Source organism: Crinia signifera, chromosome 6, assembly GCF_055691185.1.
Source record: "Crinia signifera chromosome 6, ASM5569118v1, whole genome shotgun sequence".
In the NCBI taxonomy this organism is placed as follows: Eukaryota; Metazoa; Chordata; class Amphibia; order Anura; family Myobatrachidae; genus Crinia; species Crinia signifera.
The window spans coordinates 257,404,740-257,418,631 of NC_139222.1; the positions used below are offsets into that span (position 1 = coordinate 257,404,740).

General features: G+C 45.1%; 1 protein-coding gene across 1 annotated transcript in view; it reads left to right on the top strand.

Annotated features, from left to right (window-relative positions):
• LOC146009242 (alpha-2-macroglobulin-like) overlaps positions 1–13,892 on the top strand; it is an 87,235-nt gene that overhangs the window by 48,282 nt on the left and 25,061 nt on the right. Inside the window, exons 19-23 of the mRNA XM_083149406.1 lie at positions 1,565–1,790; positions 2,057–2,183; positions 3,988–4,109; positions 11,849–11,909; positions 12,466–12,549. Coding sequence (XP_083005532.1) covers positions 1,565–1,790; positions 2,057–2,183; positions 3,988–4,109; positions 11,849–11,909; positions 12,466–12,549 — 620 coding nt within the window. The remainder of the gene's footprint in view (positions 1–1,564; positions 1,791–2,056; positions 2,184–3,987; positions 4,110–11,848; positions 11,910–12,465; positions 12,550–13,892) is intronic.

Genomic DNA, 13,892 nt, shown 5'->3' on the forward strand with positions numbered 1-13,892 from the left:
GTGCCACAGGGGGCAGTGGGGTACTATGTAAATGGCTGCATGCTACCTTTCTAATGCTACAGGCAGTTCACGGACAAAGACAATTAATGTGAGGTTCCGAAGCACCGTCTCTCTGCTTCAGTCTTCTCTATCTATCTATCTATCTATCTATCTATCTATCTATCTATCTATCTAGGGAGTGGTGCTCCTGTGTGTGCACCTAACACCAGTCTCAGGGCGCAGATGGCTTTGAACCTTTTTTGTGACTTTGTAGCTCCCGGCCAAGTCCACAAAGAACTGTCACCCTAGTATGTGGTCCTTTTGTTACATCGGGTGATTGCTTGCACCTATTTCTCCCTCTCTCAATGGGTGGCACCTATACAATGATTTATTGTACTTGCCTTTAAATCAATTGTCTAGGTGTAATGGTGAATTAAAGCCATAGAGGGTCCTACACTGGTGCACAAGTAATTTCTCCTTCATCCACTAGGTGTCACTGGAGTTACAGTGGGTAATAGAAGGGCGATTACAGGGAGCTTGGGCACTTAAAATTAAAATAAGTGTGACTAACTCCTCCCCTTATACTTCCCCTCCTAGGAGGTCTTAGATTGTGCCTTTCACACTCACCACTAAGATGCTAATACAAGTGCAATTCTACCCTGACCTTACATAACCCTAATGATCCACATTCGGCGTAATAACATTGTTGTCCTCATTATGTAGCCATCATACATTCAGCAAGGAGAAGTACACGTCCATTACTATATAGTCTGTGTTTCCAGAGCAGCCTTATTTCAGCCATAGACTCCATATAGGCACTAGACACAAGGATGGAACCAAAACCTTGATTTTATTCCTTGCAACTTTTAAGGGGCTATTTAGAACCCATTTCCATTTTGCCAGGTAACTAACATTGCTATAGTCACTGTTCACAGTGAAAAAGACAATGGGTCAGATGCACCAAGCTTGATAAAGTGGAGAATGACGAACAACCAGCCAATCAGCTCCTAGCTGCCATGTTACAGGATGGTTTTCAAAAAGGTGCTGATTGGCTGGCTGTTGATCACTCTCCACTCTATCACTATCATGTATTGCAACTATTTTAGCACATGGAAGAGTGGTCAACAGAGGTTCCCATAAAGGTCATCAGAGTATTTTTAGCAAGGAAGAGCTTAAGTGGCACTCAGATCAGTGGCAGAACTTGTGGGTGCACAAATATAATTTAGCCCCCCCTCTTCCACCCCAACCTAAGTTTACAATACCTAATGGATGGTTCCGGCAGCAGTGGGCCTCTTAGTTGTCAGGGGCCCCAGTGCACTGCCCCTGCTGCACCAATGGTAGTTCTTCTGACTCAGATGATGCCTCATAATTGTATTTTGAGTGCATAGTAAGTTGCATTACTGTAGCTAATCAGAATTCAGCAATGTATGCGCTGGACATGACAGTCAAGCGGATCCAAACTTGACCTCACAAAGTCAATCTTGATGAAATTGGAGCATCACATTACAATACAGAGGAGAAAGGGAAATGCGTTGTAGGATCATGTATTTTATTTTCATAAACATATTTCCTTTGTCTTACACAGAGAGTCTGGCAGTGCCGAACTCCAACACAAGGCCCCAGACACCATCACAGACTGGAATGCAGGAGCCGTATGTATGGGCCCCAGTGGGTTTGGACTCTCTCCTCCTTCATCCCTTCGGGTTTTCCAGCCATTCTTTGTAGATCTCACCCTCCCATATTCTGTGGTGCGAGGAGAGACATTCACCCTCAAAGCCTCTGTCTTTAACTACCTGAAGCAATGTATAAAGGTAAAGGAAGTGACTGTGGCTATAATCTCGCATTCATACACATGTATTCTGAAGCATTTGGTATACAGTACTGTAACTTTATTGTGTGGTCAGTATACCCAGGAACTTTATATAAGATAAACTACTTGAGATAAATGTTTCCATTATGTATTAGAAAGTTCTTAAAATACTATTTTTAGAAAATTAGGCATTTTCTAGTTAATGAATTGATGATTAATAGCAAACTCCATTGGCCAATCAGACCTAAGCATCTGTTATATTGACAGGTTCAGATCACCCTGCAGCCTACCCTGGAATTAGAGCAGACGCCGTGTGCAGACTGTCAGTACAGCAGCTGCTTGTGTGCTGATCAAAGCAAAACCTTTCGCTGGAACCTGAAAGCCTCTAAACTGGGTAAGATGATGCCAGAGACCAAGGTGGCACTGCCCGTATTGTTGGATTCACGTTCAGCTAGTAGATCATGCAGGGCCACAATTAATGTCTGACATAAGTCCACCTGTTGTACTGTAGATCGAGATTGCGCAAGGGCAATTGATTCACAGTAAGGGCCTGGATGTTGCCTGTTCTCAGCAAGCCATGTGTGCATTAGCTGGGACCTGTAATGTCTCATTATACAGGATTTAGAAATAACAAACACACCTACAGTATGTACATTGAAGCTTATGGCTTCTTTTGTTCTTTTTTTTTGTTTTCTTATTTCTTCACTTTCTGTTTTTTTCCCAGCAATCTAGTGGTTAAATTAAAAGATCCCTCTCTGGACAACGCTAGAATTGTTTCACCAGAAGCTGCAACACAAATATCAGTAACCAATGAGAGAGGCTCTTTCATGCTGTAACTAGCCAGGGCATAGCCCTTGTGATTTATCACTTTAAATATGGATTCATTGTTTTTTATTATGTCTCAGAGGGGTTTTCCAAGTCCCAGGGGGAGATGTATCAAAGCTTGGAGAGAGACAAAAGGGGTCTATTTACTTACCTTTGATGGAGATAAAGTGGACTGAGACAATGTACCAGCCAATCACTTCCTAAATGTACCAGCCAATCACTGTCATGTCACTACAGCCGGTGACATGACAGTTAGGAGCTGATTGGCTGGTACTTTATCTCAGACCACTTTGTCTCTATTACAGGCTTAGTAAACATTCCCCAAGTTACAAATCAATCAGCTCCTAACCAGAGGTGTATTTATATCTTATGAGGGTCTAAGCAAGAAACCGTTATGGGGCCCCCCTTTCTCAAACAGTCCATAGCACTTTATGCTGTCATCACCACGCACCTTGGCTCCGCCTATTGTATGTGCGTCTCCTTCCCTCGCATATTCATGAAGAAGCAGCAGCGGTTCAGTATACCTCCCAACATTTTTATTTTGCTGATCAGGACCCTCTGCAGCGCACAGGAAAGGAGGCGTGGTTTCTGTTAAAGGGGACGTGGCCTCACTGGAATGTCACGGCCACAAACCACACCCCTTTTCCCATCACTATGGGGGCATGGCCAGTGCACTGTGAGCTGCTGGCCATGCTCCTAGCCTAGCCCCTCTGTTTTACTGAATAGATGCTGTCCAGAGCAACGACAGGCAGGGGGTCTTTAAATTTCCCCCCCACACACACACACACACAAGCAGCGGGACACTGCTGGCCATGGGTGAGACACGGGACAATCCCAAGAAACTGAGACTGTCCTGTGAAAATCGGGACAGATAGGAGGTATGGTTCAGGTCCTAACAGAGCAAGATGGAAGTTGGCACATAGAGGGGAGAGCAGCAGAGACAGGAGAGAGATGCAAAGAAAGAGGAGAGAAAGACGGAAAGACATTAGAGGGAGGGGGAGGAGAGAGGCACAGAGAGGATAATTCTATAGAGAGAGAGAGGCAGACGCAGGAGAGTGATAGAGATGAAGTCAAAATGTATCAGATAGTCCCAGATTTAGAGCTCTGTCACATTGTCATGAAGTTATAATGCAGTAGAGGCCCAGACCAACCCACCCCACCTCCGGACAGCACATTTGCGAGGCATGACTAACCCCCCACCCTTATTCAGCAAAATAGCTGGAAATATGTCCCGTTCATACTCCCCCTTCCACCCTCCCCCCATCCATCAGCACCATAGTGGTCATTTGTGGTGCAAGACTAACGCCCCAGTCACTTGTAAACTGTGCTCATTATTTAAATGATATGTTATGTTGTCTTTACCCCAAATCCAGGAGAGGTAAATATCACTGTGAGGACGGAGGCTGTGGACACAAAAGACCTTTGTGAAAATGAGATCCCTGTTGTCCCTAAGCAAGGCAGCACTGACACAGTAGTGAAGCCCTTACTCGTACAGGTCAGTATGTGGATATACAGCAATGCTCGCTTCCTAATGACCAAAATTCTGTATTCTTATTGGCAGTGGCGGCTTCTACCTTGGTGTAAGAGGGGAACTGCCACTGCCCACAATGCTGTCACCTCTCTGCTGCCACCGCTTACGGTCCCGCTGGGGTCACAGGAGCGGCGCAGGCACAATAGCTTCCTTGGTACTGCACATGCGCTGGCTCTCGGCTTCTATGCTCTGCTTCGGCAGCAGCCCAAAGAAGCTATAATATGGTCCTGGCACCTGTACAATGCAGATGACAGGCACACAGCCCATAGAATCTGGGGTCTGCGCATGAGTCAGTCCCATGCATCCCGGAGGGAGGGAACACATCCCAATAGGAATGATTATTAAGCATCCAACTCACTGTGAGCTATGGCAGTGGATACTTAAATACAAGAGCAAGTCAGTATTTCTTATTGGCAGAGTGTCTATAAGTACGTGCAGTGTGGTTGTCAGACCTCACACTTAGAAGATATAACCAAATGAAGGGTTTATTCAAGTGGCAGGCTTGTAGGTTACAACAGTACTTTAGTAGTTAACTTCAAGCGGTAACACAAACTGGTACATTGGGAACGACAGTCTCTGGTTGTTACTTAGCTGTAGCGTTTTGGCGCGTGCAGGGTCAATGACAGTTTGCTGGTTTACGCTGCGGTATCTCTCCCAGTCTCGCTGCTGCCAATGATGACTGATCTCCCTGTGCAAAAGGTCACGCTGGTAACGGGATTACAGCGGGGACTTGCTCCTATGCGCTCCGGTGCACGTGGAGCTACAAACAGCATGGACGGAGTCACATACGCTCTGAGGCACACACTACGCGGGGACTTCCTCACAGGAAAGGGAACGCTGCCAGCAGGGTCAGGGGTCTCTGCCCTGCTATTCGCTTAAGCGAGCTGTCACTCAGGGTGACGCCTAGCTGCGTTGGCTGCAAGGGGACAAGGCAGACTGTAAGCCTTACACTAAACAGTGTATGGAGACAGGCGCTGAGCGCTGCAATCTAACACTCCCCCTCGCTCAAGGCTGTCTTCGGCTACATAAAAGAACTTAATACAATTCTCTGTCCTTTTGTGATACCTGTAACCGAAAATATGGTTAGAGAGAAAAGACATTCAGAACATCAGAACTTCAAATCAACATTTTGAACTTAGACAAGTCCACAGTCCTTCACGAACTTAATAAGCAAGTTTGTCGACAGTCCTTTAGTAAGCATGTCAGCGACATTCTGTTCACTTGCAATGTATTCAACATCGATGGACTTGTTCTCCACTAGTTCTCTGATGAAGTGGTGTCTTATCGCGATGTGCTTCGACCTTCCATGGTGCTTGGTAGTACAGGAAAGATCTATTGCTCCCCTGTTGTCACATGCGATACTGATAGTCTCTTCTTCATAAAGTAGACCTAACTCACACAAAGTCTCTTTGATCCAGAGTGCTTCTTTTGATGTCTCTGTAAGAGCCATGTATTCGGCCTCAGTTGTTGAGAGAGCAACTGTTGGTTGTTTTCTACTCGCCCAACTAACTGCTGCTCCGGCCAGTGTGAACAGGTAACCGGTGTGGGAACGACGATCATCTTCATCTGCTCCCCAGTCGGCATCGCAGAAGACTTTCAAATTTGAATTGCTTGTCTTGGCGAATTTTAACTTCAAAGAACTTGTACCTTTTAGGTATCTCAGAATCCTCTTCACCGCAATCCAGTGTTGTCTTCCAGGATTTATTGCAAATTGGCTCACCCGACTGACTGCATGAGTGATGTCTGGACGGGTTCCAATACTTGCATACATAAGACTTCCAACCACGTTCTTGTAAGGAACATCTTGCATTTCCTCTGCTTCTTCTTGTGTGGTTGGTGACATACCTTTTGTAATCTTGATGCTTTTGTCAATTGGTGTATTCACTGACTTGGAGTCTGCCATCCCATACTTCAAGATTGTTGCCTCGATGTACATTTGTTGGTCGACTGTGACTGTTCCCTTTTGCAAGTTTTGAACAATTCTCATGCCCAACAGATGATTGGCTGGACCTAAGTCTTTCAACTTGAATCTCTGTTTCAGTTGATCTCTTACACTTGTGATGTGATCTTCGTGACCTGCTATAAGTATATCATCCACATAGACTGCTATGATGAACAACTTTTCTCCCAGAGTTTTGTGATAAAGGCAGTGGTCAGTCTCTGATCTAATAAAATTCATTTCAAGTAGTACTGTGTCCAATTTTATGTACCAGCAACGACCACTCTTCTTTTTGGTCCATATATGGATTTCTTCAGAAGACACACTTTCTCTGTCTGAAGTTCATTCTCATCATAATGATCTGGTGATTCCATATAGATTTCTTCAAGTAGCTCTCCATTTAGGAACGCTGAGTCGAAGTCTAGTTGGTATAGCAGTAAGTCTTGTAAGGTGGCGACTGCAATTACTAACCTGAGAGTGTTATACCTCGCAACAGGTGAGTATATCTCCCCATAGTCAATTCCGGATCTCTGTGTGTATCCCTTAGCAACAAGACGGGCTTTGTAACGGGCAACTTCTCCGTCTGAATTTAACTTCTTGCAGAAGACCCACTTGTTCTTGACTGTCTTGCGGTTGCTTGGCCTATCTACTATGGTCCAAGTATCGTTCTCTCTCAGTGCTGATAGCTCTGTGTCTATTGCAGATTTCCATTTCGCCCAATCACTGCACGCTTTCGCTTCTTGAATACTCTGAGGTTCACTGAAAGCAATATTCGCATATTCTTCCTCATATCTCCTGGCTGGTATGCCCTTGTTTCTTCTTACAGAAGCTCTATTAGTTGGTTCGCTTCCTTCTTCAGTATTTTCTGTTGCAGGTATGCTCTCTATTTCACATACCTCTACTAGTGCTTGCTTTTCTTGCTCTTTTGCTTTTGTGGGTGATGCTGTCTCTTGAAATATCACATCTCTTGATTTTAGAAGACGTCTGTTCTCTGCATCCCAGAGCCTGTACCCTTTGCTCTCCTCACAATAGCCTAGCAATATGCACTGTCTTGATTTTGGGTCAAGTTTCTTCCTTTTCTCCTTTGGTATATGCGCATAAGCTCTGCTCCCAAAGACACGGAGGTGACTGATGTCTGGCTTCTTCCCAGACCAGGCCTCTAAGGGGGTTTTTCCCTTCACGGCCACTGTAGGTGTTCTGTTTTTCAGGTATACTGCAGTAGATACAGCTTCTGCCCAAAAACTCTTCTCCAGGCCAGCATCGTTCACCATCGCTCGTGCTCTTTCAACGATTGTTCGGTTCGCCCTTTCACTTACGCCATTCTGTTCAGGCGTGTAGGCCATCGTCAGCTGATGCTTTATGCCATGTTTTCTGAGAAAGTCGGTTAGAACTTCATTTTCGTACTCTCCCCCATTGTCGGACCTCAGGACCTTTAGCTTTAGGCCCGTCTGAGTTTCCACTAGGTTCTTGTACTCCACAATTTTCTTGACCACCTCACTTTTCTTCCTTATGAAGTATACGTGTGTCATTCTTGTGGCGTCATCGATGAGAGTCATGAAGTATTTGTAACCACTGGTTGACTCCTCTTCCATTGGTCCGCACACATCTGTGTGCACCAGAGCTAATTGTGTTTCTGCTCTGCCTGCTGACTTGGGAAATGGGTTGCGGGTCTGCCTGCCTTTTATGCAACTCTCGCACACAGGTCTTCCAGTGTCCTTCACTGTGATTCCTGTTGCCATTCCATCAGCTAATTTCTGGACATTATCATATCCTAAGTGTCCCAAACGTCTGTGCCAGAGTTCCATCGACTCATTTTCAGCAGAGGCTGCCAAAGCTACACATTTCTCTGTGTCTAGGACGTATAGTTGGTTGCATCGGGTTGCTGAAGCAATTACAGTCCCTCTTTCATTATGCACCATACACTTGCCCTTTGCAAACTGGACTCTGTAGCCTTTTGCCTCGAGTACGCTGATAGCGATGAGGTTACTTCCCAATTCTGGTACATACAGGACGTCTTGGATATCTGTGACTACTGTCTGTCCCTCAATTCTTAGTCTCACTGTGATTGTCCCAACATTTGAAGCAGTAAGGACCTTTTCACCAATCCCGGTAACTGTTGTGGGGTTACACTGTGTTAAAGAATTGAACCACTCCTTGTTGCAGCTGAAGTGTCTAGAGGCTCCCGAGTCCATGTACCAGAGATCCCTCCTTGGCTTGTCTGTTACATTCAGTGCTGACTCATTCTTCTTATCATGCCGCTTGTGCATGCCACTAGTGTTCTTCAGCCTGCATTCTGAAGCCTTGTGCCCTACTTTGTGGCACACATAACATTTGAATGTGCATTTCTTGGGTTTCGCACCCTTTGCTACTAAGGCAGAACCCTCAGCTATGGCATCCTTGTGGATTCTCTCTTGGAACTGTAGTAGTTTGGCTCTCACAACTTCAGTTGTAAGCTTGGTTTCATTTGACTCCAGTGCGACAACTAGGAAGTCAAATTCTTCTGTCAAGTTCTGCAGCATTACCATCGCCACTTCTTCCTCATCCACTTTTGCTCCTACACATTCCAATTGCTGAGCTATCGATAGTATCTTATCAATATAATCGTTCATGTCCTTGCATGCATTCAGCTTTGTTCCATACAGTGTGCGTCTCAGACTTATCCTTCTTATTAAGCCTTTATTCTCATAAGCACCTTGTAGAGTTGTCCACATGTCCTTAGCGGACTCCTTCCCACAGATAGTAGAATAAACATGCTGCTCCACAGCCAGGCCTATTGTGCCAATGGCCTTGTCTACCTCTTCTGGGTTTGGACTATCTCCTGGGGCTATTGTGACTTTCCATAGCTTCTCCCTCTTAAGCTGCATTTCCATAGCGAACTTCCATGTAGTATAATTCTCTGAGCCTTTGAGCTTTGGAAAGTTCATGCTATGCCCTGTACTGTGCATTCTCGTTAACTCTCCCACAAATGGCAATTCAGAAATAATTCCTTTGTGTTCTTTTATGTACTGCGCTAGCACTTGGTCTTCAGGGGGTTAATCTTCGCGCACGTGACGTGCTGGGCCCATAACCTATTGGCAGAGTGTCTATAAGTACGTGCAGTGTGGTTGTCAGACCTCACACTTAGAAGATATAACCAAATGAAGGGTTTATTCAAGTGGCAGGCTTGTAGGTTACAACAGTACTTTAGTAGTTAACTTCAAGCGGTAACACAAACTGGTACATTGGGAACGACAGTCTCTGGTTGTTACTTAGCTGTAGCGTTTTGGCGCGTGCAGGGTCAATGACAGTTTGCTGGTTTACGCTGCGGTATCTCTCCCAGTCTCGCTGCTGCCAATGATGACTGATCTCCCTGTGCAAAAGGTCACGCTGGTAACGGGATTACAGCGGGGACTTGCTCCTATGCGCTCCGGTGCACGTGGAGCTACAAACAGCATGGACGGAGTCACATACGCTCTGAGGCACACACTACGCGGGGACTTCCTCACAGGAAAGGGAACGCTGCCAGCAGGGTCAGGGGTCTCTGCCCTGCTATTCGCTTAAGCGAGCTGTCACTCAGGGTGACGCCTAGCTGCGTTGGCTGCAAGGGGACAAGGCAGACTGTAAGCCTTACACTAAACAGTGTATGGAGACAGGCGCTGAGCGCTGCAATCTAACATTTCTCTGGTGCAGGGAGTGCAGCGGTGGGTGCCCCTCCAACAGGTCCAGGCCAAAGTAAATAGTACCCACTCCCCCCCGCCTCTCTGTACCACTGCCAATTGTGTAAGTGTGAGACCCGAGCTGATCTATGTGCACGGCCGCACTTTCCTGCCTACTAATAGTGAATGGGCCCATTACGGTACTTATTTAGTATCTGGGCTGCCGATTTTTTGATTGTATGCCTTAACTTAAGGCATACAATCAGATGCGATGCGATGCGATATCGCATCGCATATGACCATATCGCATGCGATGCGATGACCCGATTTTTCCATAGGATTCAATGTTAAAATGGACTGAGTCCATTTTAACATGGAATTCAATAGGAAAAAGGGGTCCTTTTCATACCCCTACTATCCAAGTGGGCATGGAGTTGGATATAAACCTGTGGCGAGCGTAGCGAGCATCCGAGCCCGAAGCGCGGCGAGCGGACGGTATTCTGTGTCCCCTCGCGGGGCTCGCTGTGCTCGCCACAGGTTTATATCCAACTCCATGCCCACTTGGATAGTAGGGGTATGAAAAGGACCCCTTTTTCCATTGAATTCCATGTTAAAATGGACTCAGTCCATTTTAACATTGAATCCTATGGAAAAATCGGGTCCATCGCATCGCATGCGATATGGTCGGATGCGATGCGATGCGATGGACCCGATTTCAAAATCGGCAGCCCAGTTAGTACATAAGTACCCCCATTACTTAATAGTTAAACATAATTTCTGCATGTGTAACAGCCCATTAAGGATGAATAGGTTTCTGTAGCCATAAAACTACACACCACGCTGACATGTTAGCTGGGATAGTATATGCTAAGTATATGCGATCCTCAGCAATGCAAATGCAGGAGGAGGCACATTATCACATACAACCTCCTTCCTGCATTGTGATTGCTAGAAACTGGGATCATAATGTCTCACTCCCTCATTACCCCACATGGTCGTACATGATATGTTCTGATTGACTGTGCCGCACTTCTGGTGGGGAAGTGCCAGATGCCACCCGCAGGAGCACGCAGATACAGGTACAGATGAGATGGCCAGCACTATTTGTCGTTTCGATATGGCAAATCGTGCCGATATCATCTAAGTGTGTGCACAGCCTAATGCTCCATGTGAAACTTAGAAACAGGCTTCCGTTCCCCATATGTATGACTACCAGACACGTTAATAAACCTACACATGGGGAGATACGGCTGAGCGTTCTGAGCAATGCTAGATCGCTCTGAATGCTCAGCAAGATCGCTCAGCACACTCCGGTGCGAACACTGGTCCTGACTGGCATTTAGGAGACTAATATCCGGCATGCTGGATATTCAGGACCGGATTAAGGTGTGTGGGGGCCCTGGACAAAAAGGTCTGTGCCCCCCCCCCCCCTATGGGGTTAATGAAACACCCCCCCCCCCCCCCCCATAGGGTTAACACACACATACTCCCATGTGGCCGGTATCTTCTGCCTTGCAGATCCCGGCTCTCCCGGCTCCTGCTGCTTATAAAAAAAGTGACAATCGGAAAATGGCTGCCCCCATACGATGGACAGTTTTTGAGGATGCTAGAGGAGGCTGCCGCTTCTAGCATCCTCAAAAACTGTCCTTCGTATGGGGCAGCCATTTTCTGAATGTCACTTTTTATTATAAGCAGCAGGAGATGGGAGAGCCGGGACTCACAAGACAGCCGGGATCCGTAAGGCCGCACGGTATGTGTGGGGGCCGCAGGGCGACCGCCCCTATCGCCCCGTGGCTAATCCGCCACTGCGGATATTAATAGCTGGGGTGATAATGACGCGCGGGGCTGCACATCCCTATGCTCCTACACACAGAGCGATGTAGAGGCATTTTCTAAGCTATCTAGTGCTGGTGTAGAATCAGTGGGTGGTAAGTCTTACCAGCGGCAGTGGGATGAACCCCTGCATTAGTCTGATAGTTTCTAATGTTAGCAGCTATCTGTAACCACAGTCGCACTTCATATAACTCAGAATCAGCTGTAATCTGTAGCGTCTTGCAGAAAGCACTGGTACAGTAACATTGCATTCCATCTTCATGTGTTCTCTCTCCTGCATGTGTTGGCCATCATAGCCCGGAGGTGTCCTGGAGGAGAAAGCTCACAGCACTCTGCTCTGCATCAAAGAGGGAGAAGGTGATGACTGGATGATAGGAAACGACTGTGTGATGTGATGATGATGATGATGATGAAAATGATTAATATCATTACTATAATTGTATTTATTATTGATTAATAAATATGTATATTACTCTACTTAACAGTCACTTTCTTTGTCATAATGCACATAAGCAGAGTCAAAGGCAGAACTAAATTGCCTCTGAACAATGTGTGATGTTGGCCGCATGTAGATGGATCTACTGTAGGTGTGCAACAAGGACGTGCAGTCAGGGGAGGCAGTGCTTCCCCTGTAATTTTGTTTAAAATAATAAAATAATATATTTATGACACATATTCTGTGTTATAAGTATTTTATTCATATTATTTTAGTAATTTGTGACATTTGAATTAGTTTGTGAGGCACCAATCAGTGTGCCTCCCGAACACGTGTAAGGGGATAAATTCAGTTATATAAATTTGTTTAATTTTTTTTTATAGAAGATGTAAAAAAAAACTGCATCTAAATCAATGTCTTGCTTACACGTCAGTGCTTTTTATTTAATGTAATGTGAACCAATTGTCTTTTCTCTAGAGCATTCTAAGGTAGAGGAGATCTCTCTGATAGTCCCGGAAAACACTCTGGAGGATTCGGAAAGAGCCCATATCACAATATTAGGTAACATTTGTTTTATTATCTACATCCAGACTCCTCTGCTTAGCAATGACCAGAAAATCCCAGTGATTGCACCCACACCTCCAGTATCAGGATGTACCGTACATGCTTTTGTTTACACATGCTCATAAGCGAGGTCGGGATGGGCAAAATCAACCATAGTTTTTCAGTAAATGTTAATCCGGGTTCTAGACCCGGATTAGACCCTGTTTTTTTGACTTTATGAAATATATCTTCTACAAGACGCACACAGGCCCACCTACAGAACTGGATATAACCAGGTTCTTATGTAAAAATTCAGATCCATTTTTATCAATCACAAATGTTCAGCTCTAATACTAGGATGATAATTTTGTTTCTGTAATATGATGTATGTATACTGTATAATTTTAGTTCAATAACATTCTACCCTGTAGACTCCAGATCAAATAAGAAAGTTTATAGTCTTGGTTGGCTGTTATAAATTGCCTGGACTATTTTCTATTAGTTGCATTCTAGAGCCTAGATACAACACTATACCTTTGAATTAGAGCTTTCAGAGTTAATGTGGAGTATAATGCACCAGTGATTTGTAGATGAGAGGATTGTTACAGCTTTTGGGTCAATACAGGAGAAGCCCATCACAGAGTGGGAGCGAAAGAACCATGGGGACCGACAGATCCAGTATTCACTCTTAGGCGTGGTCTCCTGAAAGGCCAAAAAAGCTATTGAAGTATTTCTTATGGAAGGGCAAATACCTAGAGCTGTTACTCAACAGAGAGATTCTGCACCAAAATTGTTGTAAACCTCCAATAATCATAGAACGTCTTTATAGATCATGACATCCAAAAGTTATTTCTTCCTACAGTATATTTGATAATGTCTCCGTGTGTGTGGCACCGGGTGAAGGCGATAAGTGGTCCACTGCGTACTATCGCCCACAGTGATAGACAGGGCTTGCACGTCTATTCTGATAGATCGCAGGGTCTTGCCTATAAACAATAGGCAAAAACCTGATCAGCACAGATCGCTCAGCTGCAAACTGTTTCAGCACATCGCTCAGCACAGGCTGCAGTCGCCCCATGCGTACAATGCTTAAGTTGCGAAAATGTTTCAATTTGAACAGCATGTTATATACTAAGAATATTTTAAATGATGAACTTGAGATGAAATGTCAAGCTATCCACATGGATAGATTACCCACAGGTGACGATTGTGGAACAATCTGTCCTTTTTTGTTAAGCAAAGTTTTTGTAACACCTGGAAGAACCTTTCAGTGACTTTCTAACTTTCTGCCAAGCTTTAGAAAAATGTCATAGAACGGCTTCTACAGAAGCAACTATATTAGATGAAATGGACTGATAGTG